Here is a 27,187-nt window from a genome sequence, read left to right on the forward strand (position 1 = left end):
CCCCTCGACCCGCCCCGTCCGCGGATGGCCGAACACACCGGTAGCAACCCCCAATTTCAAAAATTGTCCGGGATTTTATTCGACTGCCCCACATGTACAGTACATTGTCAATAGAATTGCCACTCCGTTCTATTTCACCCTATACTACCAGGTTTGTCTGTAATCGTTCGCAAATAAGTCACGCCCTTCTCCTCAAATCTAGCCACCAATAGTAGTCACAAAGTCCAGGAGGGACATGAGCGGTCTCAGTTGAGCACTTGATAAGGGATACCAAGCACTTTCCCCGATTGCATTTGTTTCTTTTTTCATTGAAGGGCTGCATGGAAATACAATTCACTCGTATAGCTTTCGGTGCTTTGAATGACCACCCAAAAGAAATTCGAAATTTTTGTGCCAAAGTGGCCGAATGGAATAATATTGGTCTGGGGTACAGGAGAGGGGGGGTTCGAGTCCCGCTCCGTGTAACATTCGGAATTATGTGCAAGACTCGACAGAATACGAGGCAAAGAGTCCTGCTCTGTAATCTATATTATGTGTATCTACTTACACAAAGCCATGTGTGAGATTCGAACTCGGTTCTCCTGAACTCAAGGCAAAAGCTTTAACCACAAGACCATGCCTGGATCTTAGAATGATCCAACAGTTTTGTGTATTTGTAGATCAGTCGACCTGTTCACGTTAACTACATAAGTATTTTTTGAAATTTTCGTGGCAATTTGGCCGAATGGTTTAACACTTGGCCTGGTACTCAGTCGACCAGGGTTCGAGACCGGCTATGGCAAACATTTTCAAATGAAAGAGAACGATGGCCACGATTCGAACCCGCATCGCCCGAACTAATGGCAAAAGCGTGAACCATCAGACCATCTGTGTATCTTACAACGACGTGGCAGTTGTTCTGTATTTGTAGACCAGTGGTGCCATAGACGTTAAATACATAATAAAAATTCGAAAATTTCACGGCAATGTGGCCGAATGGTATAACACTTGGCCTAGTACTCAGTCGACCAGGGTTCGAGACCCGCTAAGGCCAACATTTTCAACTTAAAGAGAGCGATGATCAAGATTCGAACCCGCATCGGCGGAACCAAAGGCAAAAGCTTGAACCACCAGACCATCTGTGTATCTTACAACACCGTGGCATTTTTTCTGTATTTGTAGACCAGTAGTGCCATAGACGTTAAATATAAGTATAAAAATTCGAAAATTTCACGGCAATGTGGCCGAATGGTATAACACTTGGCCTGGTACTCAGTCGACCAGGGTTCGAGACCCGCAATGCCCAATATTTACACATTAAACAGAGCGTTACCCAAGAGTCGAACCCGAGTCTCCTGAACTCAAGGCAAAACCTTTATCCATTCGGCCACCTCAGACACTATTGCGCTTTCTCGCTTCTTTGTACTGAGGTGTGGCCTTAGACTTTTTACGTCAATGTTTGGATACTCCTACTATCAATACGAACAAACCAGCTGCCGTTTCCAAGCAAGCTCTGGTCGAGCGGTTAACGTCATTGCCTCCGATGCAACAGACCCACGGTTCGAGACCCGACCCTACCTAAGGGTTGCACTTTGCCATTTTCCCTTGCTTCCGCAGACGGCTTCTATTTTTTTTTTCCTCCCCCTTTTGCTTGTTAATGACGTCATCACAAAACGACTATATAAGACGTCACAAAGGCGACAATCGTTCTCTTGCTCATTTCTGACAGCATCACGTCGTGCTGCTCCACCGGCTGCGCAGCGCAGCGCAGCAGCACAATTTTACACAACATGCTGCGTTTCAAAGGTAAGTCTTCACTATTCCTTAACCTTTTAAAACCAACTGCTTTTGCTCTCTTTCAGCGTCAACTTGCACTTTGGACGTGCTTACACCTTGCTACCGTGCAAGCTAAAAAGCGAGCGTTGGCAGAAAACATCTCCGACCTTAATTGCATCAAACGCACTTTTACTGCCCAAGGTAAGACAAAACGTTTGCAGGAATTCACAACAGAATCTAATCAAATTGTCTGTCTACAGGTGCGACTCTTCAAAACGAGCCAGCCTCAAGTAACCTACTTTCTGCTCGAATAATGTGGATTTAATCGACTTCATCTAACTGTCCATTTCTGTCCACAGGTCTGCATCTGCGAAAGAAGACCCAGATTGACTGCAAAAAGGCAAAAAACCCGTTTTTATTCGAAGGACAATTGACTCTCAAGTACTTACCCTTTTTTTTTTTTTTTTTTTTTTTTGTCTGCAGGTTTCAAAATGGCCGGCCGGCTTGCAGACCTGAGAGCCGTCCTACTTCACGAGACGTTTGCAAGTCTACTCTTGCTATCAAACAAGCTCGTATGACTAAAAATGTAAGAAGACTCTGTGGGTTACAACGTTACCTTGTCTTTCAGGCCGACGAACTGCGGTTGGAGAGACGTTCAGAGCTGTTCCTGCCTGCGTTCTCATTGGTGAAACACTCAGTCATACATGAACATACATCGTTTGACCAATTTGTTTCAGCGTGTGCATTCTCTTCCCGTTTTGTCCACCAGGTGGAGCCAAAGGCCGTGGTACCAGTCCGCTGCATGGATTGAAGTCAAAGCGCCAGGTTTGAAACGATTGCAATGACAAAATTGACAAATCAAAGTGCTTGACCAGTTTGTTGTTTCAGGTGGTGCTGGAAACAAGGAGTCATGATCTTCCAGTCCTGGCAGGTGACTAAACTTTGCAAATGTGGCATGGTAAGAACGCTAACCTGCTTTTTCCTTTGTCGCAGTGCAGCGCAGCGCAGCTTCCAGTAAGAGTGCCGCAAAGACCCTCCCTCCACCTGCTGGGCCAAGGAATTCGCCAAAAATCATGCCAAAGAGAGGTTTCAAGGCTGTTTCCTTTCTCAGTGTTGCAAATCAACTTGCTTGACTGTTTCCGCATGCGTGTGCAGGTGTCAGTCCAGGAGAGGATCTGCAACATTTCAAGAGCTTGGCCTGATTCTCGTCTTCAGCAGAAGGTTCCTGTCTACAGTTAAAAATAAAAATGGTAACCCTAAATGGAGTCAACGTGCCTTGTCTTTACAGGCAGAAGTGGCAAATCCTGGTCCAGAAAGTGAAAAACCTGCCACTTTGCCTCCATTCTGTGAGCTCATTCACCTGCCAGTGAGTGGAGTAGAAAGAAGCACCTGTGGCTCAAGCCAAACTGTAGCAGGCGAGTCACTTTCTCGACTTGGATTTTCCCCCTGTGGTTGTTGCAGGTGAAATGGGACATTCCTGGTATGCTACTTGCTAAAAGTCGACATCTTTTGGGCGGGGCTACCTTCTTGCTGCCTGGAGAGCCCTCTGCTGGTAAGAGAAGGAAAGTACATTTCATTTCAGCCACCATGTTCCAAAATTGCAATGATTGTTCTTTGTGTGTCCAGGGTGGTGCACGATCAAGTACCTGCTTGCAGCGGTGGCCAAGGATCAGAGCACAGCAGCATGCTGGCAACACATCTATTTTTGTTGCGTCCTTGCCTCCAAGTCAACCTGAGAAGTGGACAAAATTTGCACTTAAGGTAATATGCGCATCACTGCACAGTCCTCACGACGAGTTTGTTCCAGGTTTTTTTTTTTGTTTTTCCCCCCGACAGGTCGCAAGGAACAAGAGCACCTTTCTGGTCATGCAGCTCTCAATACTTGATGCCACGAACAACAAATCTTTCCCACTGGTAAGTTTCATGCTAAACTTTTTCCTGCACTAAACGTTGACTTTACTTTTAGGCTTACAGGTTTCTTTTTGTCTTACCTCCAGGCGCAGACTCCTCGTCCCGCTGGCCGACCACCTCACCACTCGTCCCGCTGGCCGACCACCTCACCACTCGTCCCGCTGGCCGACCACCTCACCACTCGTCCCGCTGGCCGACCACCTCACCACTCGTCCCGCTGGCCGACCACCTCACCACTCGTCCCGCTGCCCGACCACCTCACCACTTGGCACCGAGCAGACTGCCGTGCAACTTCTGACTGTTTTGTGGTTGAATGTTTACTCTGCAAAAGAAATAAAGTTTGATTACAATGAACACTTGAACTCTTAACTCTTTATTCTCAACTTTAAAAATATCTTAATTTAAAAAAAACCCCAAAAAAAAAAAAAAAACCCAAAAACCTACAATTTTTTTCCGATTATATTTTTCCTGAATTTTTTTTTTTTTTTTTTTCGGAATTTTTATCCCCATATTTTTTTCCTGAATTTTTTGGGGGAAATGAGGCGGGTCGAAGCTGGCATACTGCTTCATGATTGGCTGAGGGCTCAGAAAGTGGGTGGAGCAATGAGAATGAAGGTCAGAGATTGGTGGAAGAGTGGGCGTGGTTATGCAAATGAGGACCAACGTGATTGGTGGAATATAAAGTGGGCGTGGCCTCATTAATTTCAAGCAATCTGATTGGTCAGACTTGCAAATACTGCTTTCTGATTGGCTGTTGGAAATGTGGGCGTGGCTATGCAAATTTATGCTGCGCTGCGATTGGTCAGACTGAACTTGGGTAGAAGTAGGGGGCGGGGAAAGTGACACTTAGGTTTTTTAAGGCAGTTTTCAGTCTGGAGGTGAGCGTTGTCCTTGTGTCACTGCCATGGACATGGGTTTTTGACTGTTACTCTCCATCTCACATGACTCAAAGTGACAGGAGTCCTGTGAAATGGAGAGTAACAGTGAAAATAACCCATGTCCATGGCAGGGACACAAGGACAACGCTCACCTCAAGACTGAAGACTGCCTTTGAGAACTTCAGTGCCACTGCAGCAACCACCGAGCATGAACATTTTCCAATGAGTGAAGCAAATTTGCTCATAAAAACACTAAGACTTGCATTCCAGTTGATTAATTTATACGACAGAAAAGCAGTTTGAAAACATTTGAGCAGTCAATGTTTGTGTGAGACTAATATAGTTGCACACAAACATTGCCATTGACAGGCCTTGCATGGAAGCAGCTTAAGTGTTTGACGAGCTCAGGTGAGATGTCACTTACTTCTGATGACGCGAGTGCCACTAGGGGGAAGGTGAGCGCATTGAAACAGCTGACATCTCTCACCGAGACAAAAACTAAGTGCCAGCAACTGCATAACATCATCACAGACTTTTGGATGTGTTTTTCAATGACACTGATGCAAACCAAATGAGTCGACTACAAATCAAATATGTATTTCTGACTAACCTGGTTTGCATCAATGTCATTAAAAACACATCTAGAGGTGTTTGATGTTGAAGTCGTGCAGTAGCACAGTGGCACTTGGTTTTTGGCCCAGTCCAGTGAGCAATGTCAGACGTTTGCATGTGCTCACTTTCCCCCTGGTGGCAGGCATTAGAAGTGACATGCAATGAGCACCTCAACCAAGGTTTCAAAGTCCTCAAAATAAAAAGACTCGTTTTATGTGCCAAATGTTCTTTTTATTTAACTATTTCCTTGGCAGCTTTAATGATACACTCTCCTATTTTTTTAACACTTTATTTAATATCACAAACTATCAAAGGACCGAAACAGTAGCAGAATACTCAACTATATAGCATTAGCGCCCTCTGCGGGAAACATGTCGTACTGCACCCACCCCACATAATGTCTTTTGACCACAACTTCTGAAACGAATCGCCGGCCCATCTGCTGTTACCCACTACCTAATTCACCTGGAAACCGTCAAATAACTCAAAGCACGCATTCAATTATCTTTACAAAATAATATTACGTCTCATTTGACTTGGTGATGATCTTCTCTAGTCGCCGAAGGGATAATACTCCAGATAAAAAAAAGAAGGAAACACAACATGCAGTACCTTTCGAAAATATGTTGGCATCTAGATGTTCAGATAGACGAGACGAGCAGCAGCCGACGTGGAGCCTCAACTCTTGTAGTTTGGACATCAGCTTTTGCGTGGTAAACATACAAAACAACATGGCGGTCAAACGCTTTCTCCTAATTAGCGTTTGATCGACAGCTGAGTGGGAGTTGTGGGCGGGCTCGCTGACAAGCCACCTTTGTTGATATTGTTCTTCGATAGCGAGCGAGCGAGCGAGCGAGCGAGCAACAAACAAACTCGAGGAGCTCGTGTCGTAATGATGCTCCTGCATATTGAATGAATGAATCTTTATTTCGAACATGACTTGAGGAGTAAAAAACAAACAATATCCATCACTGTTCGAAAAGGAGTAGCAAGAAGCCTAAGCTGATCATGTCCTACCCCGATCCATCACTTAGTTCCAAGTGAGTACATGAAGATTCAAGATGATCGAATTTTTATTCGCCATGTCATGTTTGGGCGTGCCAAACAAGGAATTTGTTGGCCGAACACACCGGTAGCACACCTCCAGCCCTCAAGGAAGGGGCCACGTTCCAATATGTTTTCCAAGTGACAAAGCCATCACTGTCCCGCAGTCTCCTGATGCGAAGCTAAATGCTAATGGACAAAACTAAGAAAAGGCTAAACAGCAAATGCCGCATTCAGAGCAGATGGAAATCAATATGATGAGGCCTCGTTTGCGTTTGCGTTTGCTTCCTTCCCTCCCTGCTTTCTGTCCACTTGCGTTTCCTCTCGCACTTGTCGTCACCTCAGCGACTTCCGCTCACTTCTTGTCGTGCTGTCATTCCATCTTTATTGCCTTTTCTGCATACACGGTGCACCGTTTTAGAGTCCAACAAAATGTGTCAGTTTGATCCCACTCGCATATTGGCCGCAAAAAGAAACGACAAACTCATAGCAACAACTTTCAGGAGCACACTGAAAAAAGGGGTGGTGGGGGGCATCATAGATCTCATTTTCACGAGAAAAAGTTGCAGAATGACGGTATGAGACACTCGATTTTTTTTATCCATAAAATTGCATTTGATCCAGAGTTATCTTTTTTTTCCCCATGAAAAAAATGAAGGAAAAAGGCAAATTACAAGAAAAACAAATTTACTCAAATTAGATGTATCCACCCCTTTCTTACAGTGTGTCCTCGAATTGTGGTTGGTGAATGTCTCGACGTACAAATTGAAACTTGTTTGGAAAAATGAGTTTGGGAGAATTCAAATGAGCATTTAATAAATCGATAAATAAACAGCGAGTTATGATTTGGATGGCTGGGGTTCCCTTGTGGAGTTTTGCTTTCATTAGCACGTACGCATTGGCATTAGCTTTAGCTTCGGTGGCCGCAAAACATGAAATTGTAGTCGGCATCAGGTCCCTCATCGTGAGTTCCTTCCGCAGTTGCTACCTAGAGATTTGGCTTTGGGCGGACGTACCGTAGATAGCGCCACTAAAAAAAAAAACTGTAGTGACGAGCGATGGCTTCCAAACGCAGCCAATGAGACACTGGCTGACAGGTGACAAGGCTCGGCCCGTCCCGTCGCTATCATGCGGCCCAGCCCTCCGTCAGTCGCGTGCGCTTGACGGACGGGCTGGACCGCTCGTCCAGATTGGCCACCGCCGGCCGGAGGAGAAAGTCGCCGCCGGCAGTGGCGAGGGTTAGGACGCGGCCGCCGCTGTCGTCGTCATACGAGCTCCCGCAGCTGGACGCGCTGCCGGCGGGCGAGCGCCCCGGGCGGGCAACCACGCGCTCTCCAGAGGGAGAGGCCGGCTCCGACTTGACGTGGCCCGACGGGAAGTTGGCGTTGTGACACAAGTGCCTGCGAGACACAGAGTAGCATGGGTGCTGAACAAAGCCATTTTTTGGCAGCGCTGACATCCAAGCATTTGGAGTTCTTCTCGCCCAGCTTCACAGACTGCTGCCGCCTTTCAATTTCACCTACCAAACTACTTCGAGCTTACAAGTAGATGCGCAAACAAACTGGCGGAGGGAGGAACACACTAAAGTGTCTTTTTGTTTTCACTCACTCCATGTGAGCGAGCGGCACGCTGTGCAGGTCGTGCAGGTCGAGGACGGGCCGCTGCGGCTGCAGCCAGCCGTCCACGGAGCCGAGCCCGGCCGACCCGAAAGCGGTGAGGGAGGTCAGCTCGCCCGCCATGGAGGATTCTGAGAAGCGTGTAAAGGTTCTGCTTCAGCTCGGGCTCAAGATGGCGCCGGCCCGGCCCAGCCCGGCCCAGCCCAGCCCAGCCGACTCACCCGCGCCAAAGGAGCTCAGTGAGGACAGCGCGTAGCCTCCCGCGGCGGCACCGGGAAGAGACGCGCACGCGGCCGGACTGGACAGCGTCTGCGCCGTCTGCGAGCAATTGATCCGGTCACTCTGCAGAGACACGAAAAAAAGAATGGCGACCATCGCGACCGCTTGCTCGTTTGCTCGCTCGCTCGCTCGCTCGCTCTGGGCCCGTGCTGGAATTACACCTAAAAGCAAGGGGAGACAGGCGGACCTAACTCGCAATCGGATGCGCGAGTGCGGCGGTGCAACAGCCAGCGGGGAGCGCATGCCTATCTGAGCGTGGAGTTGGGCGGGCGTCGCCAACGACGAATCTCCGTCGACTTGGTGGCAGCCATTAGCGAGTGGTTGAAAAACAAGCTAAGGATGCATTTGGGGGGGAAAACACTCACCATGGCCACCATGTTGCCGCTCTTGTTGGCGGGCTTGCGGCTCATTGGCGGACTTTTGTCTTGGACGCTTTGAGACACGCCCCCTGGTGACATCATGGCAGGGGAGGGGCACTGGTTGCTGTAGACGCCATTTCCTGCAGAAGGAGGAAAAAAATGCTCGTCGTTGCTTGTCGCTAAATGCGGCTGACACTGCGAGTGTTTGTCAGCTCAGAGCCCGGCAGGCGCCATTTTTTACTTGCAACTTCACATTTAGTGAATGTCAAGCCAAACAGTTGCTCAAGCAAGATTTGAGAGTTGCCTGTTAATTGGCCCAAATCTCATTTTGAAGACTTGACAAAAATGACATTGAACAGGTTGCCAGATTGCCACGCGGCCGCTGACCTGCGTCTTGGCTGGCGGGGGGCCGCTGGGGGCACGCGGCCTTCCTCTGCATGGAAGCGTGATGGAGAGGCAGCAGGTTGTGCTTGGCTGCGGCGCCCCCTATGCCGGCTTGCGGGTACAGCAGCGAGGAGGCGCCCATCTGGTAGCCGGAGGCGGGCAGACCCTGCGGTCGGTCGGGCGCATCATCAAATTGCAAGGAGGAAAAAGTCGAAACATTTTTTCCAGGTTGTCGCCACGACAACGGCAACTCACGCAGACTGGCTGTCTGTTGAGCATCAGGTCGACGTCGGTGCCCATTTGGAGGTACTTGTCGTCCGTCTCGGGGCTCTGACCGGCAGAGTCGTCCGCCTCCACGTCGGGACTTTGGCTGCCGCTGAGGCCTTTCTTGCGCAAGGTCTGCACATACACGCGTACACAAAATATTCCAAGATACAAATATTTACTTTTTGGGAAATCGGCAACTTTTTGGGGACAATATCATCATTATTATTTTTTTTAACTCTTTCGATCCAATATAGTATCGATAGTTTCTAGAAAACACAACATCTTGGCAGTATTTTTGGTGTCAAAAATAATTTCTTCTTGAAAATACATACATTTATTTTTCCATCAGTATAAGTGCAGCTTGAAGATGTACAATTTCTATCGCAAAAAATAGTATCCCCATTTTCATGGCTTTCTGATTTTCGTTTAGCTCTTTCACTCCACAAATGTACCAAATCTCGCGTCACGAGGATTTTGCTGCACAAAAATAAACATCTCTGTCTCATTACGAAGATTTCTTCCAAATAAGCAACTTGTTTAGATTTTTCATGCAACGCACCAAAGCTTTTCCTAAGCACGAGCAATCTTGATTTCACTGTGACTTTGTCACAACTCCAAGGAATTAAAGCTAATCGAAAAACAAAGTTTCCTCATGCTAAATGGCTTGTAGCTGCAATTCTTATTTTGACCACCCGGTGGGTGACGTCATTGACGGACAGAAAGAGTTGCCAGCTTGACGGGAAGTTCATTTGGAGCAACTAAGTGAATGGCGTGAAATAAACTAGGCCATGGACATGCTATGTTGTGTCAAGCGCCGTTTGGACTGGAAGCATCACGTCTCCATTTAGTTTTGGGGTCATCGGCGACCTGCGATTGAGCTTGTCCTCTTCTGGGAACGTACGAAAGGAAAGACCACTGGCAAGCGCCGACAATTCCTGGAATTTAGGTGAAAATGAAACAAGACGGAGCAGCAAAACAAAACTTGTAGGGCTTCATTCTTTCCTTCTCAATTCTTTCCGTTGGTGCGCACGCACAAATTGGCATTGACGCCACAGCCGCCCTTGCTATTTTTAGCCCTTGTGTTCTATTTTTAGCAAACAGCGTGCGGGGAAGGAGCGCTCCCGCCAACACAAACCAGCTACACTTGTCATGTGCGTGCGTGCGTGCGTGCGTGCGTGCGTGCGTGCGTGCGTGCGTGCGTGCGTGCTCAACGGGAAAGACGCCACAAAGCAGCACGAGAGGCGCACAAAATGTTGCTTCAGCGACATTTCAACAAAAAGAGAAGACGACGCGCCGCGACGCAACCATCATTCAAAAACATGGCATCGGGAAAAGCGCAAACGACAACACCAAAGAGCGCAACATGCCCCAATACTACACAAGGCACAATGACAATGTACACACAAATGACAAGAGGCCCCACCCCCATGACTGAATCAGGACAACCGATGTCGGCAAGCGCACCGGTCCGGACGGGAAGAGCGGCCCTCTTGGATGAGGCCAACCAGCTCCAGGCGGCAGGTTAGGACACATTTGACGGCATGCAAAAGGCCCAATCACGGCCTTGAGGTGGGTGGGCCGCGCAGGCACACACGCGCGCACACACGCGCGCACACACGCGCACACACGCACACACAAGCTCGACTCACATGTATGATGTCGGCGTTGGTCCTGTTCTCGTGGGGCTCGTTGTACTCGGTGTACTTGAGCAGCACTTTGTCCATGTCTGTGCTGGCGTACTGGAAGAGTCTGTTGGCGCTGTTGAAGACGATGAGCGCAATCTCGCAGTCGCACAGCACGCTCAGCTCGTACGCCTTCTTCATCAGGCCAAACTTGCGCTTGGTGAAGGTCACCTGTGGGGGAAGGGGCCGGCCGTTAGAGACGCTGCGGCTAACGCTCAAGTCGCACGTAGCCCGACCGACGGCCGCGAGTCGCAACCCTTGGCCTTTAAGGGGTGCGGCCGAGTGAGGGAGGGGCGAGCTGCGAGCGAGGACACGTTGGGCTCTCCTTGACCACATGCCTGGGCATCCAGCAACTTTCAGGTTGGACATCTAAGGAGAGATTGAGATGTGGAGCGACGTGGTGCAGAAGGGAACACACACACACACACACATCGGGTGTGTTGGGTCAGTGCTGCCCTACCATCAGTTAAGTTAAAGTTAAAGTCTCAATGATCGTCACACACACCCACAACCTTCCAGTCTCAGGGCGGACACTCTACCACTAGGCCACTGAGCTGGAAGCACATGTGCCTGCATTTCCTGTCACAATAGGAAGAAACAAACTGTTCACACAGCCAAGTCACTGTGTGTGTGTGTGTGTGTGCGTGCGTGCGTCAGTCATCGCCGCGTGATAGGAGCTGATGCAAAAGTCATGGCTTTGACGTGACGGCGCTAGGGTTCGCTTACGTGTCGGTTGCGTTCGTCCACAATGCGGGCGATTTGAATCTTCTTCCGGCCCATCTTGGCTCTTCTGTCTTCTTCTTCTTCTTCTCGCTCAGCGTTGGGTGTGCCACCTCACCCGTCTGAAAGACAACAAGCGCAACAAGTTACCTCCACGCTCCAGAGTTGCCACGTTTACGTTGACTTCTCGAATCGCATCCTCGTGCTTTGGGGTGAAAAGTTCACTTTGGATTTTGGGAGGCGTCTCAAAATAGCTGCTTTGCTTGGCTGTCATGAACGCCGATCAAGCGGCGCTCGAGGGAATCGCGCAAGCTACTCAGGCTCGCATTGAGCAGATGACGAAAGCATGGAAAGCATATCTAATGAAAGGCAACCAATGACTTGGCCATTTGCGGCTAAGCATGCTAACGCAACACTGGGTGGATGCCAGTGCAAGTCATTATTTGGATGATGTGACGTTTGGACATCTTTAAGTTGGCCAACATGGGGTCGTGTGATGTCATCAGCGTCATCATTTACAGGGAGGCAACAAATTCAATTCTCTGTGGAAAGTGTCAAAGGTGGGCGGGTTCGGTCGGTCGGTCGGTCGGTCGATCGGTCCCCCAAACCTACAAATGACGTGCTACGCTGTCTCACTACTACTATCAGCACAAAAAGCTTCTTTTTTGAGCAGGCAAAACGTTCCAAATTGATCGATAACAAACGCGGTTCTTCACCTACTCGCTGACTAACTAAGAGTCAGTCCTCTTACCGAGAGTCCAATTTGTTCCGCTCGCCATATGTCCGAGTCATGCTCCGGAGCGCAAAACCAAGCCGTCTGGAAAGCTCGGTGATAGTGCGCCAGTCCGCCACAACAAAACTCTGGGATGCGACAACGGGTGATCCCTGAAGACCTGCGGGCGGGCGGACGGACGCGCGTCTCACCTCTGATCACCTCTGACGAGTCTTTTAGTGCAGCATGACTTTTCCGTCCGTCACACGGGTCCGTCCGTCCTGCGGCGATCCAGACCGAGGAAGCGCGCGCAAGCACCTGCACAGCATACGTACGTACGCACACACACGACGATCACGTCACTGGTGGTACGGGACAAAACACTTTCAACAAGTGAAACTGATGAACACTTTGGATTGGCGCGCGCGCGCCACTCAGTGGACACATTGTGCATAAACGCGCGCGCACACACTGGACGACGCTTCATTATGTCCAGCCCAGCCCAGGCCAGGCCAGGCGATCTATTCTCGTGATGATTGCAGTGCAGTGCACTGATTGTACTTCGTCCTAGCGAGTACTCTCAATGTTTCGACGTCATCACGAGATCAGATTGCAGCCTCGATGTGTCAAAGTCATCTGGGAGCTTCACACATGAGACATTTTCCTCAACCAATCCGATTTTAAATTGGTATACAAGATTTTTATTTATTCATGTCCTGTGTTTGATTGGTTCGGAGCGAAATAAGTTTTGAAAGAAGAACAAGTAGTCAATAATTGCGAGCACTGAGCTAATTGACTCAAGTGGCTATCATTTCAGAGGGTGAAAACACAAATAGCTAGCGCGTTCATTTTGCTAAGTCAAGTGTCGTAAAGGGAAGAAAAACTTGCAGTTGGCTGATTAGGTTGCAATTGGCACCATTTGCACCCACAACATGAGGGAAAAGCACACAGAAACACCAGCCAAACTTACATTTGGGAACATTGTGGCCATATGGTCTCTCTCTCTGTACCAATGAGGCGCTTTGTGTGCGTGCGTGCGTGCGTGCGTGACTCAAAATGGCCGACTAGCTGACAGTAGGAACATTTGCACCTAGTCGCTAACCGTGATGACGTGAAAAGACCCTTTTTTCTTTCCAGGTGAGGAGTTTGAAGTGTAGACTCACCGCTGCTTGGTCTTCACCAGGAAGACGAGCCGCCGGGTCCAGCCGTGGGTTCCCTGTTCGATTCCTCGTCTCAAACAGATTGGCAAGCCAGACCAGCTGGCTTGAGGAGGTAAGACGCGCAAGTGGTCGGCGTTCCGAGCCCACTCGGCAGATGTAGTCCACACTGAGTGGATAGCAACTCGCCCCTCCCTGAACAACACACCCAGTCACACGCACGAACGAACGAACGAACGAACGCACGCACGCACAACCCCTCCCTCCACCTCCCTGATGAGCTCACCTGTCAATGTCACTCCCGCTAAATTTAGCTCAAGTGTCACTGATGCTGTGCGTGTGTGCGCGCGCTTGCATTCATGCCGGTGTGTTTGTGCATGAGACTGAATGTGTACATGCGTGCATTACGTGAGTAAGTCTGACTTTGTGTGTTGCACGTGCGTTGCTTTGGAATGACGCTACCAAGTTAGCGCCGCCGCCGCCGCCTTGTATGGTTATGGCGGTTTGTTTGTCGCCGCTTTGTTTTGAAAGGCCCCAGGACAGACAGGAGAGTCGCCATCAACTTTTGTCACGCAAACGTCTACCCGCACGCGCTCGACAAAGATTAGCGAGCGGAGTGAGCGACGCTCAAAGGCCCATTCGCTCTCGCCGTTACTTTTGAGTCACGAGCGAAGGCCCGCCATCCGAGAACTCTGCGTATTTGGAACCAATCGTGCGGCCTGTGCTTTCCAGTTACGCTGGCCGCCGCGCGTTCCGGCGTAAACCAATCCGGGCGGCGGGGACGAGGGTCGCGCGTAGCCAGCGCTCCGGAAAGACAAAAGAAAAAAAAACACACTCAAAGTTGCCGGAGAAGACCAAGGTCAGCCGGACCTCCTTTGGGTCCCACGTGGAGTCTTTGCTTTTGCTGACAACCACATGGGAGACTGTGGTGCTGCACACACTGCTTCATTTTTTATGTTCTACCGGATGAGGCTACTCCTCTGCTACCATAAACACCCATTTTCTACCAGACGGTGCCATTTTCAAGACACTGAAAGCGGATGGAAGAGGAAGATGGGCGCCCCGACAGCTTTGCGCAGCGTGTGGAAAGTTTTTTTTTTTTTTGGGGGGGGGGGGGGGGGGGGGGGGTTTCGCCAGTGGGTCGTAGCCAGGGAGCAAGCGCAAGCTGGCTTTATTTCTGGCCTCGCCTCCAACAGCTGAGCATGTGCGAAGGGCGGGCGAGCGGGCGGGGCCCAGGGGCGACGCAACAGGGCCGCCGACCTTCAGCGCCGCAAGTCCTGGTTGCCGCGCCATCCAGTTCTAGAGACGCGGGCCAAGTTTCACTTTTGCCATATTGATCCGCCACTAAAGAGCAATCCAGTGATGATGTGTCACAGTAAGTGTCCCAGCCATATCTCAGATTGTTTTCCTGTCCTTCCTGGGGCTTGGCAACGGGCACTACGTAGTGATGTTGCCCAACTACCAGGGCATGCATGCCCTGGCAGTGCACTGAGCTCGCGTTGCGCATTCCGTCCTAAAATGGCTCTGTGATCTAAGAGCGCCCGGGTTAAAAGTTACAAAGCAAGATCATTTATTTTGTTTGTTTTGTTTCTTTCAATAAATAAAACAGTCGTGTGCACAAGCAAGCTCCCGCTCCCGTTTGCTCCCGCACGCATGACGGTGTCACACCCATGACATCATCACTTACAAATTGGTCAGGGTGCGAGGACGTCGTGGGAGGAGCGACCCGATGTTCATAACGCGCCGCTCATGATGGACAGGAACTCCTCTTGGTTGACTGTCAAACAAAGGCAAGGCATTTCTTGTTTCTACTCCTCCGTACGTCAGGGCGCCACATTTGCTGGCTCTAAAGCATCGAAGCGCTCACGTAAGAACTCGTATTTGGACAAATGAAAGTAGATGCCGGTGACCCATGTCATGGCTACGAGTTAGGGCAAACGGCGACGCAGCAGGACATCGCTCGAGGGCGGTCAAAGGTTGCGGGCGAACACGACGCCGTGACTTACTTTCGCCGTCGCCGTCGGCGTCAAAGGCGTCGATCATACTGCGCAGTTCCTCGTCGCTGGTGTTCTCGCCGAGCTCCCTGGCCACGCGCTTCAGGTTCCTCAGGCTGATGGTTCCCGACTCGTCGTCGTCAAAGAGCCGGAAGGCCTTCAGGATCTCCTCCTTGGGGTCGCGCTCCTGGATCAGTCCGCTCACTGCGCGCGCACCGACGCAAGTCAGCGTGGACTCTGCCCGTGCATGGGGGGAGGGGGGTACGCTCACCTACTTCGTTGAAGTCCTCAAAGGATATTTTGCCCGTTTTGCGCCTGTCATAGTCCTTCAGGATCTGCATGACATCCACCTTCTTCACCTCAAAGCCCAGCGCTCGCATCGCCACCTGACGGCCAAACAAAGGACCAGAGAGAAAATGTTCACAAATGATCAATGATTGGTCCGAAATTTTTGGGGAATGTTTTGGTGTCAAAAAAGTTCAAGTGAAGTTAAAGTCCCAATGAGCGTCTCACTCACACACACACACACACATCAAGTCACCTTCAACTCGTGGTAATCAACTTCATTGTCTTTGTCCGTGTCAAAGAGCTCAAAGGCTTCCCGAATTTCGCGTTTCTGCTCATTGCTCAGCTCCTTCCTCTTCTTCCGTTTGTTCTTGTCTTCAAACGCGTCACTGGTGCTGCAACACAACACCATAAAAACGCAGCAGACCTATTATTTCAGGGTCCACCTTTGCCGGAGCCCAAAATAAATTTAAAAAACAGCACCAGCACCTTTCGTCATTGAGGTTCAAACAGTGCAATGTAATTCAAATGACCTTTTGACATTGGGACAAAAAAGCCAACAATTATGGTGTGGCTCCAATCACAAGTTTAGTGTTAATCCATGAGCCACTTTCTGGTTGGTTCGCTGCGCATCCACGGGCACAAATCCGCCCCAAACGGACACTGGTTCCGACCACCAAACTTCGCACGCGTGCAACGTGAACGAAGCCATCATTCATGTCTCACATTTGCGTGACGTCTGCGTCCTCGCGGTCTTCACTCATCGTTCTCCCAGCAAGTCAACTTGAAGTTTCGCCTCATTTATGTTGTGGCGCAGGTTGACTACAGACCGTCCGCCCGCCCGCCCGCTGTTTGCCCGCTGTTTGCCCGCTGTTTGCCCGCTGTTTGCCGCGCTGTTTGCCCGCCCGCTGTTTGCCCGCCCGCTTTTTGCCCGCCCGCTGTTTGCCCAACGTGACGACATTGTGACATGAACACATTTGTTCTCATCCGGCAACGTGTGCTTGATGTCAGCCACACATAGCGAGCTAGCAGGCTAGGCTAACGTCAGCTTCCGTCAGCGGCGTCAGAGAGGCGCTCAGCTTAGCTTCGCTTGACGTCACCATACTGCATATAGCGTCACCTTAACCTACCCGGACTCGCTCATGCTGGCAGCTTTGGTGACGCTCACGAGGCCACGTCGCGTTTAAAGTTGAGACAAAAAGCAAAACAAACGTCGCCATTGAGCGCCCAGACAGAAAGTCATTTGTCCGCGCTCGATTGGAGCTTTCCTATTGGTCGACAAGTCACTAGACTACAATGCGAAAAGCCCCGATTGGTCCGTGGCGAGGAAATAAGCGAGGGGGCGGGGCGGGGGTGGGGCTGTCCGCGCAAAATGTTCGTTTCGTCTCCAGCATATGACGTCATCATATACGTATTCTCTTTGAGAAATAAAAATAACACTTTATACACACTATTATCATCAGATCAGTCCGTGACGTTTCCAGCATGACGTCATCATATACGTATTATCATCGAGTAGGGATGGAAATACATTTAAAAAGAAAAGAAAAGAAAAATAACACTTAGAAAGTCGATACACACTATCAAGTTTTGGGGATGACGTTCCCACGGGCGCTTGACACCTTCGTTCTGCGTCGCCTGCGTGGACCGGATAGGAACCTGCATTCCGGGAAGGTCTAGCCGTTCGCTTCCTTTTTCCACTAATTTTGTGGGGGTTGATAATAAAGAGAAGTGTTGATTTTATTTGATTTTTTATTGCCACACAAGTATGACACAAAAGTCATTTATTTCTACGCATGCCCAAGACAAAGACCGAGTAACTCCCAACTGAAATATAGTGTGCACATGGTTGGGCACGACGTGCACGTCGATCGGCTCACCGAACCCCGCCCTGAGTGACCCCCTGCCCTCAAAAACAAATCCAAAGTGTGGAAAGGTAGTCTTTGTGCTCCTTGACGAGTCTGTTGGGAACTTGGGACTGCTCCCATTCTGCCCTCTTGCATGTTGCCATTCTCTTCTGTTCATTTTCCATCACGCCTCATTGGTGCTATTCCGTTTTTTTTCTTTTTTTTTTTTTTTTACTCCACTCAGTGGTCATTCTGTCGCGTTTGAGTTGACGCCGTGCGGTCTAAATGGCCCGCCGACGGCCGACCTTTATCCAAACTGCTGGCTCGACCTTCCGCAGTAAAGGTCACTGAGCGAGTAAGACCTCGTCTGTCTACTCGCGGCATTTGCTCTGTTCAAGCGCGACGACTTGAGCTCTTTCTCTTTTTCACCAAAGCTCTTGTGGTTTTTCTGCCTGATTCGGACGTCGAAAAAGTCCTTTGGCGTGAAGAATGTGCATGGCGGGAGATGTCAGCAATGTTTCAGGGGCCCTCAGAGTACTGGCCAAGATTTCGGAACATGCGGCCCACGTAGAGGAGACCCAGAATGTAAAAGTCGGCCTCGTTGGGTCGCGAGCTCGTTTCGACGATTCTGCAAAGTCAAAACGTCGGCCCTTTTTGGTTCCCATTTTGGAGATGGACAAAGACAAACATTTGGTCTGAGTGCAAGCAAAGTAACAAGAAATTGGATTGGGTGACAGAAAACGGCAAAGTCTCACCTGTTTTAGTAACGTGATCAACGTCCTTTCACACACCTCGGCTGTGTTTGGATTTGTAGCTCCGCCCCCCGCACTTCTCCCTCCTCCCCCTTTCCATCTGCGCGTCACTGACCCGTCCGTCCGTCCGTCCGTCCTTTCGTTGGTTCGTTCCCTTACCGTCGTCTGTCCTCAATCGCATCTTTGCCATCGGAGAGGACGCCGCCGCATGCGCTTTCTTCATCCACACAGCAGGTAAAGTAAGACATTGCTTTTGACGTGCACATCTGGCAATCTGATGCACACCTGACTCACGTAGCTTGAAGGTCTTGCTTTGTCACAGTGAGATGACAAATGAACTCGGTAATATCGGTAGACGTTCAGAAGAGAGTGCATGGCAGCTTCGATACCTTTCATTGCGCTCCTTCCAAAGTTGAAATGGTGCAAGCCTTCCTCCGGTTTTGCCCAGCTCTGCCAAAAAATGTCACTTTTTTCTCTCTGCGTCGTGGTCGTGTTGACTCTTCAATATGAATATCGCAATCCGGTGAAAATGGTCACTTTGACTGCAAAGACGAAATACTATTAAACCGTTGAGTTTGTATTCTCTCGAAATATAATATAAACAATATCAGACTTTCCGACGGAGGAGAAGCTTTGTCATGTGAAGTCAAGTGACAAGCAAGTCCTTGTTGGTCTCCGAGACCTGGTGGCTCCACCCGTTTACGCGCACACGCACACGCACACACCATTGAGTCCAATTGATTTCGTGAAATTGCCCCCCCGTCCCTCAAAAAAACTTTGCGCTGAGTCGGCGCAGTCCCGCGCAGCGTGTAATACAGAAGACGGCGTGTGTTTGCGTAAAGCCTCACACGTCCGTTCACCAGGTTGCGCTCCACATCAACGTTGTGGAGGAGACAGGGCGTTTTTGGACATTGCCTCGGGGCCTCTCTTGAAATACTCTTGGACCGGCCCTGGCTCCAGCTCGATGGAAGCGTCTTTGACCGTCTTATTTTGCAGTGAACCGAATCTGCGAGTGGCGAAGATGAGCGGCGCCATTCGTGCGCTGACGTTGGCCTCGCTGTGGCTGAGCGCGGCCGATGGCTTCCGATCGTTTTCTCCCGAGCCGGACTTTTCCCCGAACGTCCACGAGACGGGTGAGGCCATTTTTTGTCTTTTGCGCCGCGTTTTTCTTTGCGCACGTTGGCTGGCGGGCGCTTGTCCCACCACAAGAAGGATGAGCACAATGACTTGAATTGCGACACGCATTCATGATCCTTACAATGGAACCTTTGGCAGACTTTTCTACCAATTCAACTTGTATCGCAAGCCACCGCGGCAAAACAATGATTTTGGTGTATTTTGGCGTATTGGTGCGCGCCAGATAACGCGCAGCCGGCGCTGTCCGTGACGTCACAGCCTTCCCGAGTGTTGTCACGGCGCGGCGGCAACGCCACCTTACCTTGCACCGTCCGCCGGGACGGGTGGCCGGCGCCCAATGGGAAGATGAGGATCAAGTGGACCAAGCTGACGTCCGGCTTGCTGACGGAGGTCGACGGCTTGCTTACCAAACACTTCTTTGCCTTCTTTGGGTGTGCTCGGTCACGCGAGTCCATCCGTGTCTGACCACAGGTGGATGTTTTGGCCGCCGCCGAGCAGCACAAGAGAAGCTACGGAGGTTTCCACGGCCGCGTGCGCCTGCGGAGCTCTTCCCCTTGGGACGCCTCGCTGGTCATCGATGACATCACTTTGGATGATTACGGAAGCTACAAATGTGAGGTCATCGACGGGCTGGAGGACGCGGCGGCGGTGGTGTCGCTCGACCTGGAAGGTGAATGGTCGACTCTGCAATTGAATGCGTGGGCAAAGCGGTCAAACTGCTGTCTGGGGCTGCAAATGGGGAAAGCAAGGGCTGACATGGCGGCGGCGGCGGCGGCGGCACTTCTTTTTGGGCTGCTCACGTCGACTCAATTTCATGCGGCTAGGTGAAGCTTTGGGGGCCACTGAACATGCCACATGTCCAGCCAGCCTTTCGAAGGGGCCCAATTGTGGACCGCATTGCAGGGGTGGTGTTCCCGTATTCCCCCCGGCTGGGCCGCTACAACCTCAAGTTCCGGGACGCCGAGCGGGCCTGCCGGGAGCAGGACGGCGTGGTGGCGTCCCCGGAGCAGCTGCGCGAGGCTTGGCGAAGGGGCCTGGACTGGTGCAACGCCGGCTGGCTGAGCGACGGCTCTGTGCGCTACCCCGTCACCTCCCCCAGGGAGCCCTGCGGCGGCCAGAGCACACCGGCGGGCGTGCGCAACTACGGCCCGAGAGACAAAGACTCCAGCCGCTTTGACGTCTTCTGCTTCACGTCGCACTACAAAGGTGAGCTGCTGATTTGGCCGGCACGAAAACAGCACCCCGTGTGGTCAATCTGCCGCCGCCCCTCCCTGCAGGTGATTTCTACTTCCTACCGCGGGTGGGCAAGCTGACGTACGGCGAGGCAGCGGCGGCGTGCCGGCGGGACGGCGCCCGGCTGGCCACCGTGGGCCACATGTACGCCGCCTGGAAGCTGGCCGGCTACGACCGCTGCGACGCCGGCTGGCTGGCCGACGGCAGCGTCCGCTACCCCGTGGCCAGGCCCCGCCCGCGCTGCAGTCCCGCCCGCCCGGCCGTCGGCTTCCTCGGATTCCCCGACAAGAAGCACAAGCTGTACGGCGTCTACTGTTTTGGGCCCGGACGCCGGGCAGCACGCCGGCACCGAGGCGCTCGCTAAAACGCACGGCGCGTGGACAAAACACACTCACGCGAGACAAAAACACCCATTGACCGACCCAAAGGAACGCCTATGACGTGACACACACACTGAAAAGAAAAAGAAAAAACTAAGACGGCTCTGTTCTCTCACCGAGTGTTTTGCGTTCTTTTGCTCCGACATCATTCATGGGCTTTCGCTTTTTCAAGCCCCACCTTGACGCGTTCCAAGTCACCAGCAAAATTGGTTTTAGGGCCGTGCACTTGGTTGGGAATAAACAAACGCTATAGCCCTGCCGGATACCCATCCAGCCCCCTTTGGCACGTCACCATATTCTTCCAGAAGATGGATGGATGGATCAATGGATGGATCGATCCATCCCTCCCTCCCTCCCTCCCTCCCTCCCTCCCTCCCTCCATCCATCCATCCATCCATCCATCCATCCATCCATCCATCCATCCATCCATCCATCCATCCATCCATCCATCCATCCGGTAATTGGAGGGAGAGGCGCTTTAATGCACAGTAAAATTGGAAGGCATTAATAAACAAAACAATATAGCAAGAGAGGATTGTCTTAATTCGCCACTTGGCGTGTCACATGTCACCATCCCGGCGCCGACAGCGGGTTCCGCAAGCGCCGCGCTGTCCGTCGTCCCTCTGCCGCCGGTCACGATCGGTCGCCGCGCGGTGGAGGTGGACGACGAGCGCGTGGCCCGTCGTCTGTGCGGGAACTTGCGCGTGATAGGTCGCCGCTGAGAGGAAATACAAGACAGTGAGAGTGAGAAGGCAGACCGAGCCAGTTTTCGACACGGTTGTTGCTTCTCCAATTGGGATCATCATCTTCAAAGGTTTGCTTTTACTTTGCACATTCCCTGAGCGAGCAAGCCTGTACCTCAGTCAAAGTTCATTTTGCCCTTGCTCCCGTTTTGTGTTTCTTTTGGGGCTGCCTGTCAATTAGCTTGCACGGACGGGAAAGGATGATTGGAGATTGGCGCTCTGAAACGACTCCCACCACTATTGCCCAGCAGGAGGCGCCCTAATCTCCATGGTACTCACGGCTGACACAGGTCACTTTGGGGACTTCCCATCGGCCGTCGGAGCGGCAGCGGACGGCCGGGGCGCCCCTCTGGACCAAGCCCGGCTTGCAGCGGTAGCGCGTCAGGGCCTTGACCTCGTAGCGGAAGCGCCGAGGACCAAACACGAGGGCGTCCTTCACGGCGGGCGGCGGCCCGCACCACACTGCGGGTAGGAGCAGGGGTGAGGCAGGGTGAGGCAGGCAGGGCGTGGCGGCGCGGGGACGCGGCACCTGCGGCCTTCTTGCAGGTGAAGCCCAGGCGGTAGTTGCACGGGACGTCGTTCCAGCGGCCGCTGTCGTGCCAGATGAGGACGGCGCAGTCCTCGCCGGAGCGGAAGAAACTGTCGGGCTGGTTGGGCCGCCAGTGCTCGAAGCGCTGCGCAGGCAAACAAACGTCAACGTCATTCGCCCCGCCGGCGTCTTCGCTCGTCGCTTGCTAATATTGAGCCCACCTTCCCCCGAACTCGTATTATTTTCACTTGACCCGAAGGAGTCGGCCAACATAACTCACCAGGGGATTGCCGTCGATCCAGCGGAAGTCTTTTTCAAACATCTTGTCGCTGAGGCCGATCCACTGGTAGTCGCCGGCCAGACCTGCGTGCGCGCAGCAAGTCGGAATTGCCGCCGGGCCGGGACAAAGCGGTTGGACGGCGCCACTCACCGTTGACAAAGTGTTGCTCTCGCAGCGACAGGATGCTGGCCAGGTGAGCGGCGTGGACGCGGCACTCTTGCTCGGCCGCGTGCCAGCTGCGACGCTGGGGGAAATGTTTGTAGCAGTGAGACTGGAACTTGTGCCAGCCGGGGCCGCACGGCCCCGGGGGGAGCTGTTGGAGGCCCGCCGACGGCGAGGTGGACTCCTCCTTTTGCCGGAGATTGGCGGGCCATGCGTGGCCCGTGTCAAGCCAGATGGCAGGTGGGGGGCCTTCCGTCCCGGCGTCTCCAAAGTCCGGTGTCAGATGAACTGGGGCGCCTGGTAAAAACTGTCCCACGACAGGAGCTCCGCGCTCCCCCGAAGCCTCCCCGTCCTCCGGCGTCTGGCCGCCATCTGGGCCGAAAGTGGACGCCTGCACAGCCTCGGCGTGGACCCCGGCGTCCCGCGTCGCCGTTTCTGAGAGCAACGAGGGAGCCCCGAGTTGCACGTCCTCCGTGGTGGAGTCCCAGGATGAGGCGGAGGGACTGGCGGATGGGCTGGCCCGCCTCGTCGGTGACGCTCCGGCTGGGAAGTCAGACAGAAAGCCCAGACGGTAGGCGTCCGTCACGCTGGGCTCCTCAGACGGCGTCGGGCTCGCCTCCTCTGCTGACACCCCAACGGCGGCGGCGGCGGCAGCGCTCTCCCCTCGCGCCTCCTCCGGCGCTCGCGCGTCAAACATCACCTGATTGGATGACGTGCGGGACGGGAAATATTTCAAAACACCGCCACGTCAAGGCAAACCACATGCATTGGCAGTCCGGCGATTGCAACTTTGACCTACTTTCTCAGGGAGCGTTTTTTGTTTTTTTGTTGTTGTTTTTTGTGCTTTTGTTTTATTTGTCATGAAAGCCCTACGTTCTCGTACGATGCGTTTGGTGCCATCGACGAAGCCGACGGTCGGCAGCGGCGCTTCCGCGGCATCGGGGTCGAGGACCGGCGCGTCCATCCAAAGCGAGCGGTCGGTGATTTGCGCGGTAGCGACAGCGCTCCCCGCGGGTGAGTTGAGGAACTGCAGGATGCGATCAACTGAACGAAAAGGTGGAAACACTGATTGCAGACTTGACTGGAAATACATTTTTGATAACTACAAAAATAAAGCGACAAACAAATGCTGATGAAACCAATCGTCGCCCACTTCCAGTTGCTACAACGTGATCATGTCGACAACATCAAATATGCATGGCGTTCCTCAGGGTACTCTTCTAGGTCCAGGCAATTTTGACTACGTACAACAACACTTCACGAGTTAGTTTAACCACTGGAAAATACAGCGCAAGTCGCATTCAACTCAAATCAAGCAAACGCTCAGTGATGGGCAAAAGTCGTCCGGGCGGGCCTACCCGATTGAGTTTTGTCCTGTACGTTGACGATGATGACGTGGAGCGGTGGCTCCACCGTGGACTGGCCCTCGCCGGGTAAAGCTACGGATCGATCCGCACCGAGGGCCGGAGCTGTGGCTGGAGAAGGCTCCGTCTGTGTCGGCCGGTTCTCCGTAACGACGTCATCGCGCGACACCGGACGAGGAGTGACGGGATTTGTTTGACGCTCAGAGAAGTAAGAAGCGCCGCCGGGTTCTGGTCCCACCCCGGTACTCTTTGGCGCCGTGAACGTGGCTTCCGGTAGCTTGGCTGCAGAAGAGGAAGAGAGGATTTCAACTTCAGGAGGGACCAAAGACCCTTTTTTTTAGTTTCCCGTTCAAAGTAAACAATTGCAAAACGACGGGAGAAAGGTGTTTAAAAGCTGCCCAGTTGCTCGGTACCAGAACCTCCGACGACGAGGTCGGCCAAAGTCAACAGCGGCGTTTACGTTCCTCCTGCGTCAGCTCACGTTCACCTCGACAGCGCACGTTTGTGCTGGAAAAAATCACGTCATGGCGGGCTCCAGAGGGTATCGCCGCTATTCCTCCGACGGCGCTAACCGTAAAAGGACAAAAGGCAGAAGGCAGCGGTGCATTGCTTCCAGACGCCCGTCCAGCCGACCGTTCGCTTTGGTGTTTTGTTTTTTGTTTTGTTTTGTTTTGTTTTGTTTTGTTTTGTTTTGTTTTGTTTTGTTTTGTTTTGTTTTGTTTTGTTTTGTTTTGTTTTGTTTTGTTTTGTTTTGTTTTGTTTTGTTTTGGGCCCCGCTCGGTCAATCCGCCTCAAAGAGCCAAACGAGACGCTGTAGCTTCCGACGCATTTGCCCATCAAACTTGGATTGAATTTCCACAAAACTTGCGCAAAGGTCACCTTTGAAGCAGTAGGCTCCGTGCCTGTCCTGCGGGTCCGGGTACCCCGTCTGGTCGTGGTACTTGTAGAGCGTGTGGACCCCCAGCTGGCCGCCGCCGCACTGCGGGCGGGGAACGGTGACGGGGTAGCGGACGCTGCCGTCCGACAGCCAGCCGTAGTCGCATCGGTCCAGGCCCGCCGCCCAGGCGGCCAACAGTTGCCCGGGCGACGCTAACGCCGCTTGGTGCTTCCGACACTCGCCCGCCGCCTCCTGCAGGGTCAGCTTGCTGCCGGCGGGCGGGTAGAAGACCTCCCCTGAATGGAGCGCAAACATCAACCGTGACATTGGCTGAATTGTAGCTCCTGCGTTGCAGCACATTTCATTTCGCTTTTCATCAGCCGTTGGCCATTTTTTGCCACTCCAAAGAGTAGCGGCGTTTACCGTCTAGTTTGTCAACGTAGCAAAAAACGTCGTATTTCTCGCTGGCTATTCGGACGCCGTACGTGCGCACGCCAGGCCGACTCTTCAGGTCGCCTTCGCAGCCCGGTCGGGGTTGCCTGATGGGATATCTGGAAGAGAAAGGCGCAGGGAGCATTTTAGCGGGCCCGCCCACAGAAGATCCCGGCCGGCCGGCCGGCCCCGGCCACCTGACGGTGCGGTCGGCGAGCCAGCCGGCGTCGCAACGGTCCAGCCCGTCGTGGAAGGCGGCCGTCAGTTGCTCCGGCGTGGCGATGGCGGCGTCCGCCGACCGACAGGCCTCCGCCGCGGCCTGGAAGTCCAGGGAATAGCGGCCCGTGCTGGCCCGGTAGTGGAAGACCGCACCTGGCGCAAGTGCACACCTTGCTCAACATTTGGCCCTCAAGGGGGGGGGCCCACATCGCGTAGCCGGCCGGCTCGTCTTTGGGCTCACCGGGCGAGGCGACACAGACTCACTCACCCCTGACGCTGAGGGTGGCGCCGCCGCCGCGCCGCTCCTCCATCCCTCGGGCCACCTCGCATCGGTAGCGGCCGGCGTCGCTCGCCCGCAGCCCGACAATGGCCAGGGCGGCCTCGCCGTCGGGCAAGGACACACGGCCCGCAAAGTCCTGGGCCACCTTCACGGCGCCGCCCTGGGCCACCACGACCACCTTTTCGGCGCCAGACTCCACGCGGGTCCATTTGACCCTCGGCTCCTCGGCAGCGGGCGCCGGCGTGGTCAATTGGCAGGGGAGCAGGACCGTGCCCGCCAACGAGGCCTCCACGTGCCAGCTGTGCTCCGTTTCGTCCGCCGCTGCAATTGACTTCCAATGACCGGCGGCAAAAAATAGAACGCTCTTTTTCTTCCAAAGAAACTTTCGAGTCACCTGCATGGGGCCGGGCAGAGGACGCGCACAGCAGAGGCAGCAGGATGGCCAGAAGCAGAAGCATCACACCCAGGACAGACGCGGGTCGCCAGCCGTAAGACGGGCCCGTCTTGGAGGACTTGGATGGATACAGGCCGCAGCCTTGCCGCATGTCATGTAAAAGAAGTGCTTTGCCGCTCTCTTGTGGCACCGATTAGCACTTACACGCTTGGTTGCTCCAAATCACTAGCTTTGTCGAAATGCAACTCCTCCTCACGCCACGTGAAGTTGCTCCATTTCATTCCAGCCAAGGTCGCTCCAAAATGGTGGCAAAGCGCAAGCGTTTGCATCAAACGAGGCCCTGGACGACACAAGGCGCGACTCTTTTGGCAAATAACAGAAGAAAGAAAGAAAGAAAGAAAACTTTGGCAAATGCCCCGTGTGCACCGGTAAAGGAGAGAGTTGTGTCAACATTTATGAGCGAACGAGAACTGTGCGAATGCCAGACCCTGAGGCCAAAGCAGTTGAGGTCATTTTGCAAAATATGCATGTTGCGTCACGGATCATTTGTTTGCTTCAGCTGGGACGCATCTTTGGGGAGTCGCCGCCGCGTGCGAGCGAGCGAGCGAGCGAGCGAGCTGGGAAATTGTCATCCGGCCAAAAACGACACGTGAAGCGCAGCGGCAAAATCCTTTTCGAAAAAGACGTGCCCGAGCCGGCCGGGAACAATCCCACTCACCTTCAGGAGGTGGGTGAGGCGTGCGCTCCACGGGCTGTCGCGCGGCTCCTTCCTCCTCCGCTCCGGCCAGGCAAGTGAGCGGCGGCGGCGGCGCGCACACGGAGGCGGCGCGCGCACGGCGCCAAGCCCAGTCCACGGAGGCGGGCTTCCGACAAGAGAGGGCGGTGAAAACAAGGAGCCCAACA

At 52.9% G+C, this 27,187-nt stretch overlaps 4 protein-coding genes and 1 long non-coding RNA gene across 11 annotated transcripts; 2 read left to right on the plus strand and 3 right to left on the minus strand.

The window, feature by feature from the left end:
• Positions 1-6,064: 6,064 nt before the first annotated feature.
• Positions 6,065-13,528, minus strand: LOC125979393 (myocyte-specific enhancer factor 2C). Of its 2 annotated transcripts, XM_049737575.2 has the most exons (10): positions 13,383-13,528; positions 12,432-12,537; positions 11,514-11,629; positions 10,755-10,958; positions 9,094-9,237; positions 8,842-9,004; positions 8,461-8,594; positions 8,038-8,158; positions 7,809-7,947; positions 6,065-7,600 (listed from the first exon to the last, which is right to left on the minus strand). In XM_049737575.2, the coding sequence occupies exons 3-10, from the start codon at positions 11,565-11,567 to the stop codon at positions 7,327-7,329; spliced, it is 1,233 nt and encodes a 410-aa protein (XP_049593532.1). In that variant the 5' UTR covers positions 11,568-11,629; positions 12,432-12,537; positions 13,383-13,528; the 3' UTR covers positions 6,065-7,326. The 2 variants fall into 2 exon arrangements, with proteins under 2 accessions (XP_049593532.1, XP_068508823.1); XM_068652722.1 differs by lacking the exons at positions 12,432-12,537; positions 13,383-13,528 and adding an exon at positions 12,259-12,401.
• Positions 9,237-13,609, plus strand: LOC137840847 (uncharacterized). The gene is made up of 2 exons (XR_011087957.1): positions 9,237-10,674; positions 13,357-13,609. It is a non-coding gene; the product is annotated as an uncharacterized lncRNA (long non-coding RNA).
• A 1,313-nt stretch (positions 13,610-14,922) lies between these two features.
• cetn3 (centrin 3) lies at positions 14,923-16,558 on the minus strand. The gene is made up of 5 exons (XM_049737628.2): positions 16,382-16,558; positions 15,912-16,050; positions 15,642-15,756; positions 15,383-15,574; positions 14,923-15,153 (listed from the first exon to the last, which is right to left on the minus strand). The coding sequence occupies exons 1-5, from the start codon at positions 16,417-16,419 to the stop codon at positions 15,110-15,112; spliced, it is 528 nt and encodes a 175-aa protein (XP_049593585.1). The 5' UTR covers positions 16,420-16,558; the 3' UTR covers positions 14,923-15,109.
• Positions 16,559-17,398: 840 nt separating this feature from the next.
• LOC125979396 (hyaluronan and proteoglycan link protein 1) lies at positions 17,399-21,119 on the plus strand. 2 transcript variants are annotated; one of them, XM_049737581.2, is made up of 6 exons: positions 17,399-18,488; positions 19,251-19,387; positions 19,615-19,781; positions 19,863-20,061; positions 20,295-20,597; positions 20,669-21,119. In XM_049737581.2, exons 1-6 carry the CDS (start codon positions 18,463-18,465, stop codon positions 20,986-20,988), a joined length of 1,152 nt encoding a protein of 383 aa, XP_049593538.1. In that variant the 5' UTR covers positions 17,399-18,462; the 3' UTR covers positions 20,989-21,119. The 2 variants fall into 2 exon arrangements, with proteins under 2 accessions (XP_049593538.1, XP_049593537.1); XM_049737580.2 differs by having other exon boundaries at positions 17,400-19,387.
• A 346-nt stretch (positions 21,120-21,465) lies between these two features.
• Positions 21,466-27,177, minus strand: LOC125979372 (brevican core protein). 5 transcript variants are annotated; one of them, XM_049737518.2, is made up of 14 exons: positions 27,003-27,177; positions 26,489-26,646; positions 26,285-26,402; positions 25,879-26,211; positions 25,589-25,763; positions 25,383-25,510; positions 24,962-25,255; positions 24,077-24,364; positions 23,518-23,762; positions 22,707-23,418; positions 22,557-22,639; positions 22,277-22,421; positions 22,027-22,209; positions 21,466-21,722 (listed from the first exon to the last, which is right to left on the minus strand). In XM_049737518.2, exons 3-14 carry the CDS (start codon positions 26,346-26,348, stop codon positions 21,565-21,567), a joined length of 2,808 nt encoding a protein of 935 aa, XP_049593475.1. In that variant the 5' UTR covers positions 26,349-26,402; positions 26,489-26,646; positions 27,003-27,177; the 3' UTR covers positions 21,466-21,564. The 5 variants fall into 5 exon arrangements, with proteins under 5 accessions (XP_049593475.1, XP_049593476.1, XP_049593473.1 ...); XM_049737519.1 differs by having other exon boundaries at positions 26,489-26,624; positions 27,003-27,176; XM_049737516.1 differs by having other exon boundaries at positions 26,285-26,624; positions 27,003-27,176.
• Positions 27,178-27,187: the final 10 nt, after the last annotated feature.

Source organism: Syngnathus scovelli, chromosome 13 (assembly GCF_024217435.2).
Source record: "Syngnathus scovelli strain Florida chromosome 13, RoL_Ssco_1.2, whole genome shotgun sequence".
Lineage (NCBI taxonomy): Eukaryota > Metazoa > Chordata > Actinopteri > Syngnathiformes > Syngnathidae > Syngnathus > Syngnathus scovelli.

What these genes read in the sequence shown, in the direction of transcription:
- LOC125979393 (XM_049737575.2), bottom strand. Translation starts at nt 11,567, where the DNA reads ATGGGCCGGAAGAAGATTCAAATCGCCCGCATTGTGGACGAACGCAAC. An exon ending in CCAACGCCGACATCATACAT is followed by an intron (nt 9,238 to 10,754) that starts GTGAGTCGAGCT and finishes GTGTATGTGCAG; the next exon opens with ACCTTGCGCAAGAAAGGCCT. An exon ending in GTGCCGCTCGCTCACATGGA is followed by an intron (nt 7,601 to 7,808) that starts GTGAGTGAAAAC and finishes TGTGTCTCGCAG; the next exon opens with GCACTTGTGTCACAACGCCA.
- cetn3 (XM_049737628.2), bottom strand. Translation starts at nt 16,419, where the DNA reads ATGAGTGAAGACCGCGAGGACGCAGACGTCACGCAAAT. An exon ending in GACGCAGACGTCACGCAAAT is followed by an intron (nt 16,051 to 16,381) that starts GTGAGACATGAA and finishes GTTGTGTTGCAG; the next exon opens with CACCAGTGACGCGTTTGAAG. An exon ending in CGCCGACGGCGACGGCGAAA is followed by an intron (nt 15,154 to 15,382) that starts GTAAGTCACGGC and finishes TTTGTTTGACAG; the next exon opens with TCAACCAAGAGGAGTTCCTG.
- LOC125979396 (XM_049737580.2), top strand. Translation starts at nt 19,219, where the DNA reads ATGGAAGCGTCTTTGACCGTCTTATTTTGCAGTGAACCGAATCTGCGA. An exon ending in CCCGAACGTCCACGAGACGG is followed by an intron (nt 19,388 to 19,614) that starts GTGAGGCCATTT and finishes GGTGCGCGCCAG; the next exon opens with ATAACGCGCAGCCGGCGCTG. An exon ending in GGTGTCGCTCGACCTGGAAG is followed by an intron (nt 20,062 to 20,294) that starts GTGAATGGTCGA and finishes ACCGCATTGCAG; the next exon opens with GGGTGGTGTTCCCGTATTCC.
- LOC125979372 (XM_049737516.1), bottom strand. Translation starts at nt 26,435, where the DNA reads ATGCGGCAAGGCTGCGGCCTGTATCCATCCAAGTCCTCCAAGACGGGC. An exon ending in CGCCACCCTCAGCGTCAGGG is followed by an intron (nt 25,764 to 25,878) that starts GTGAGTGAGTCT and finishes CACTTGCGCCAG; the next exon opens with GTGCGGTCTTCCACTACCGG. An exon ending in AAAAAACGCTCCCTGAGAAA is followed by an intron (nt 23,419 to 23,517) that starts GTAGGTCAAAGT and finishes TCATCCAATCAG; the next exon opens with GTGATGTTTGACGCGCGAGC.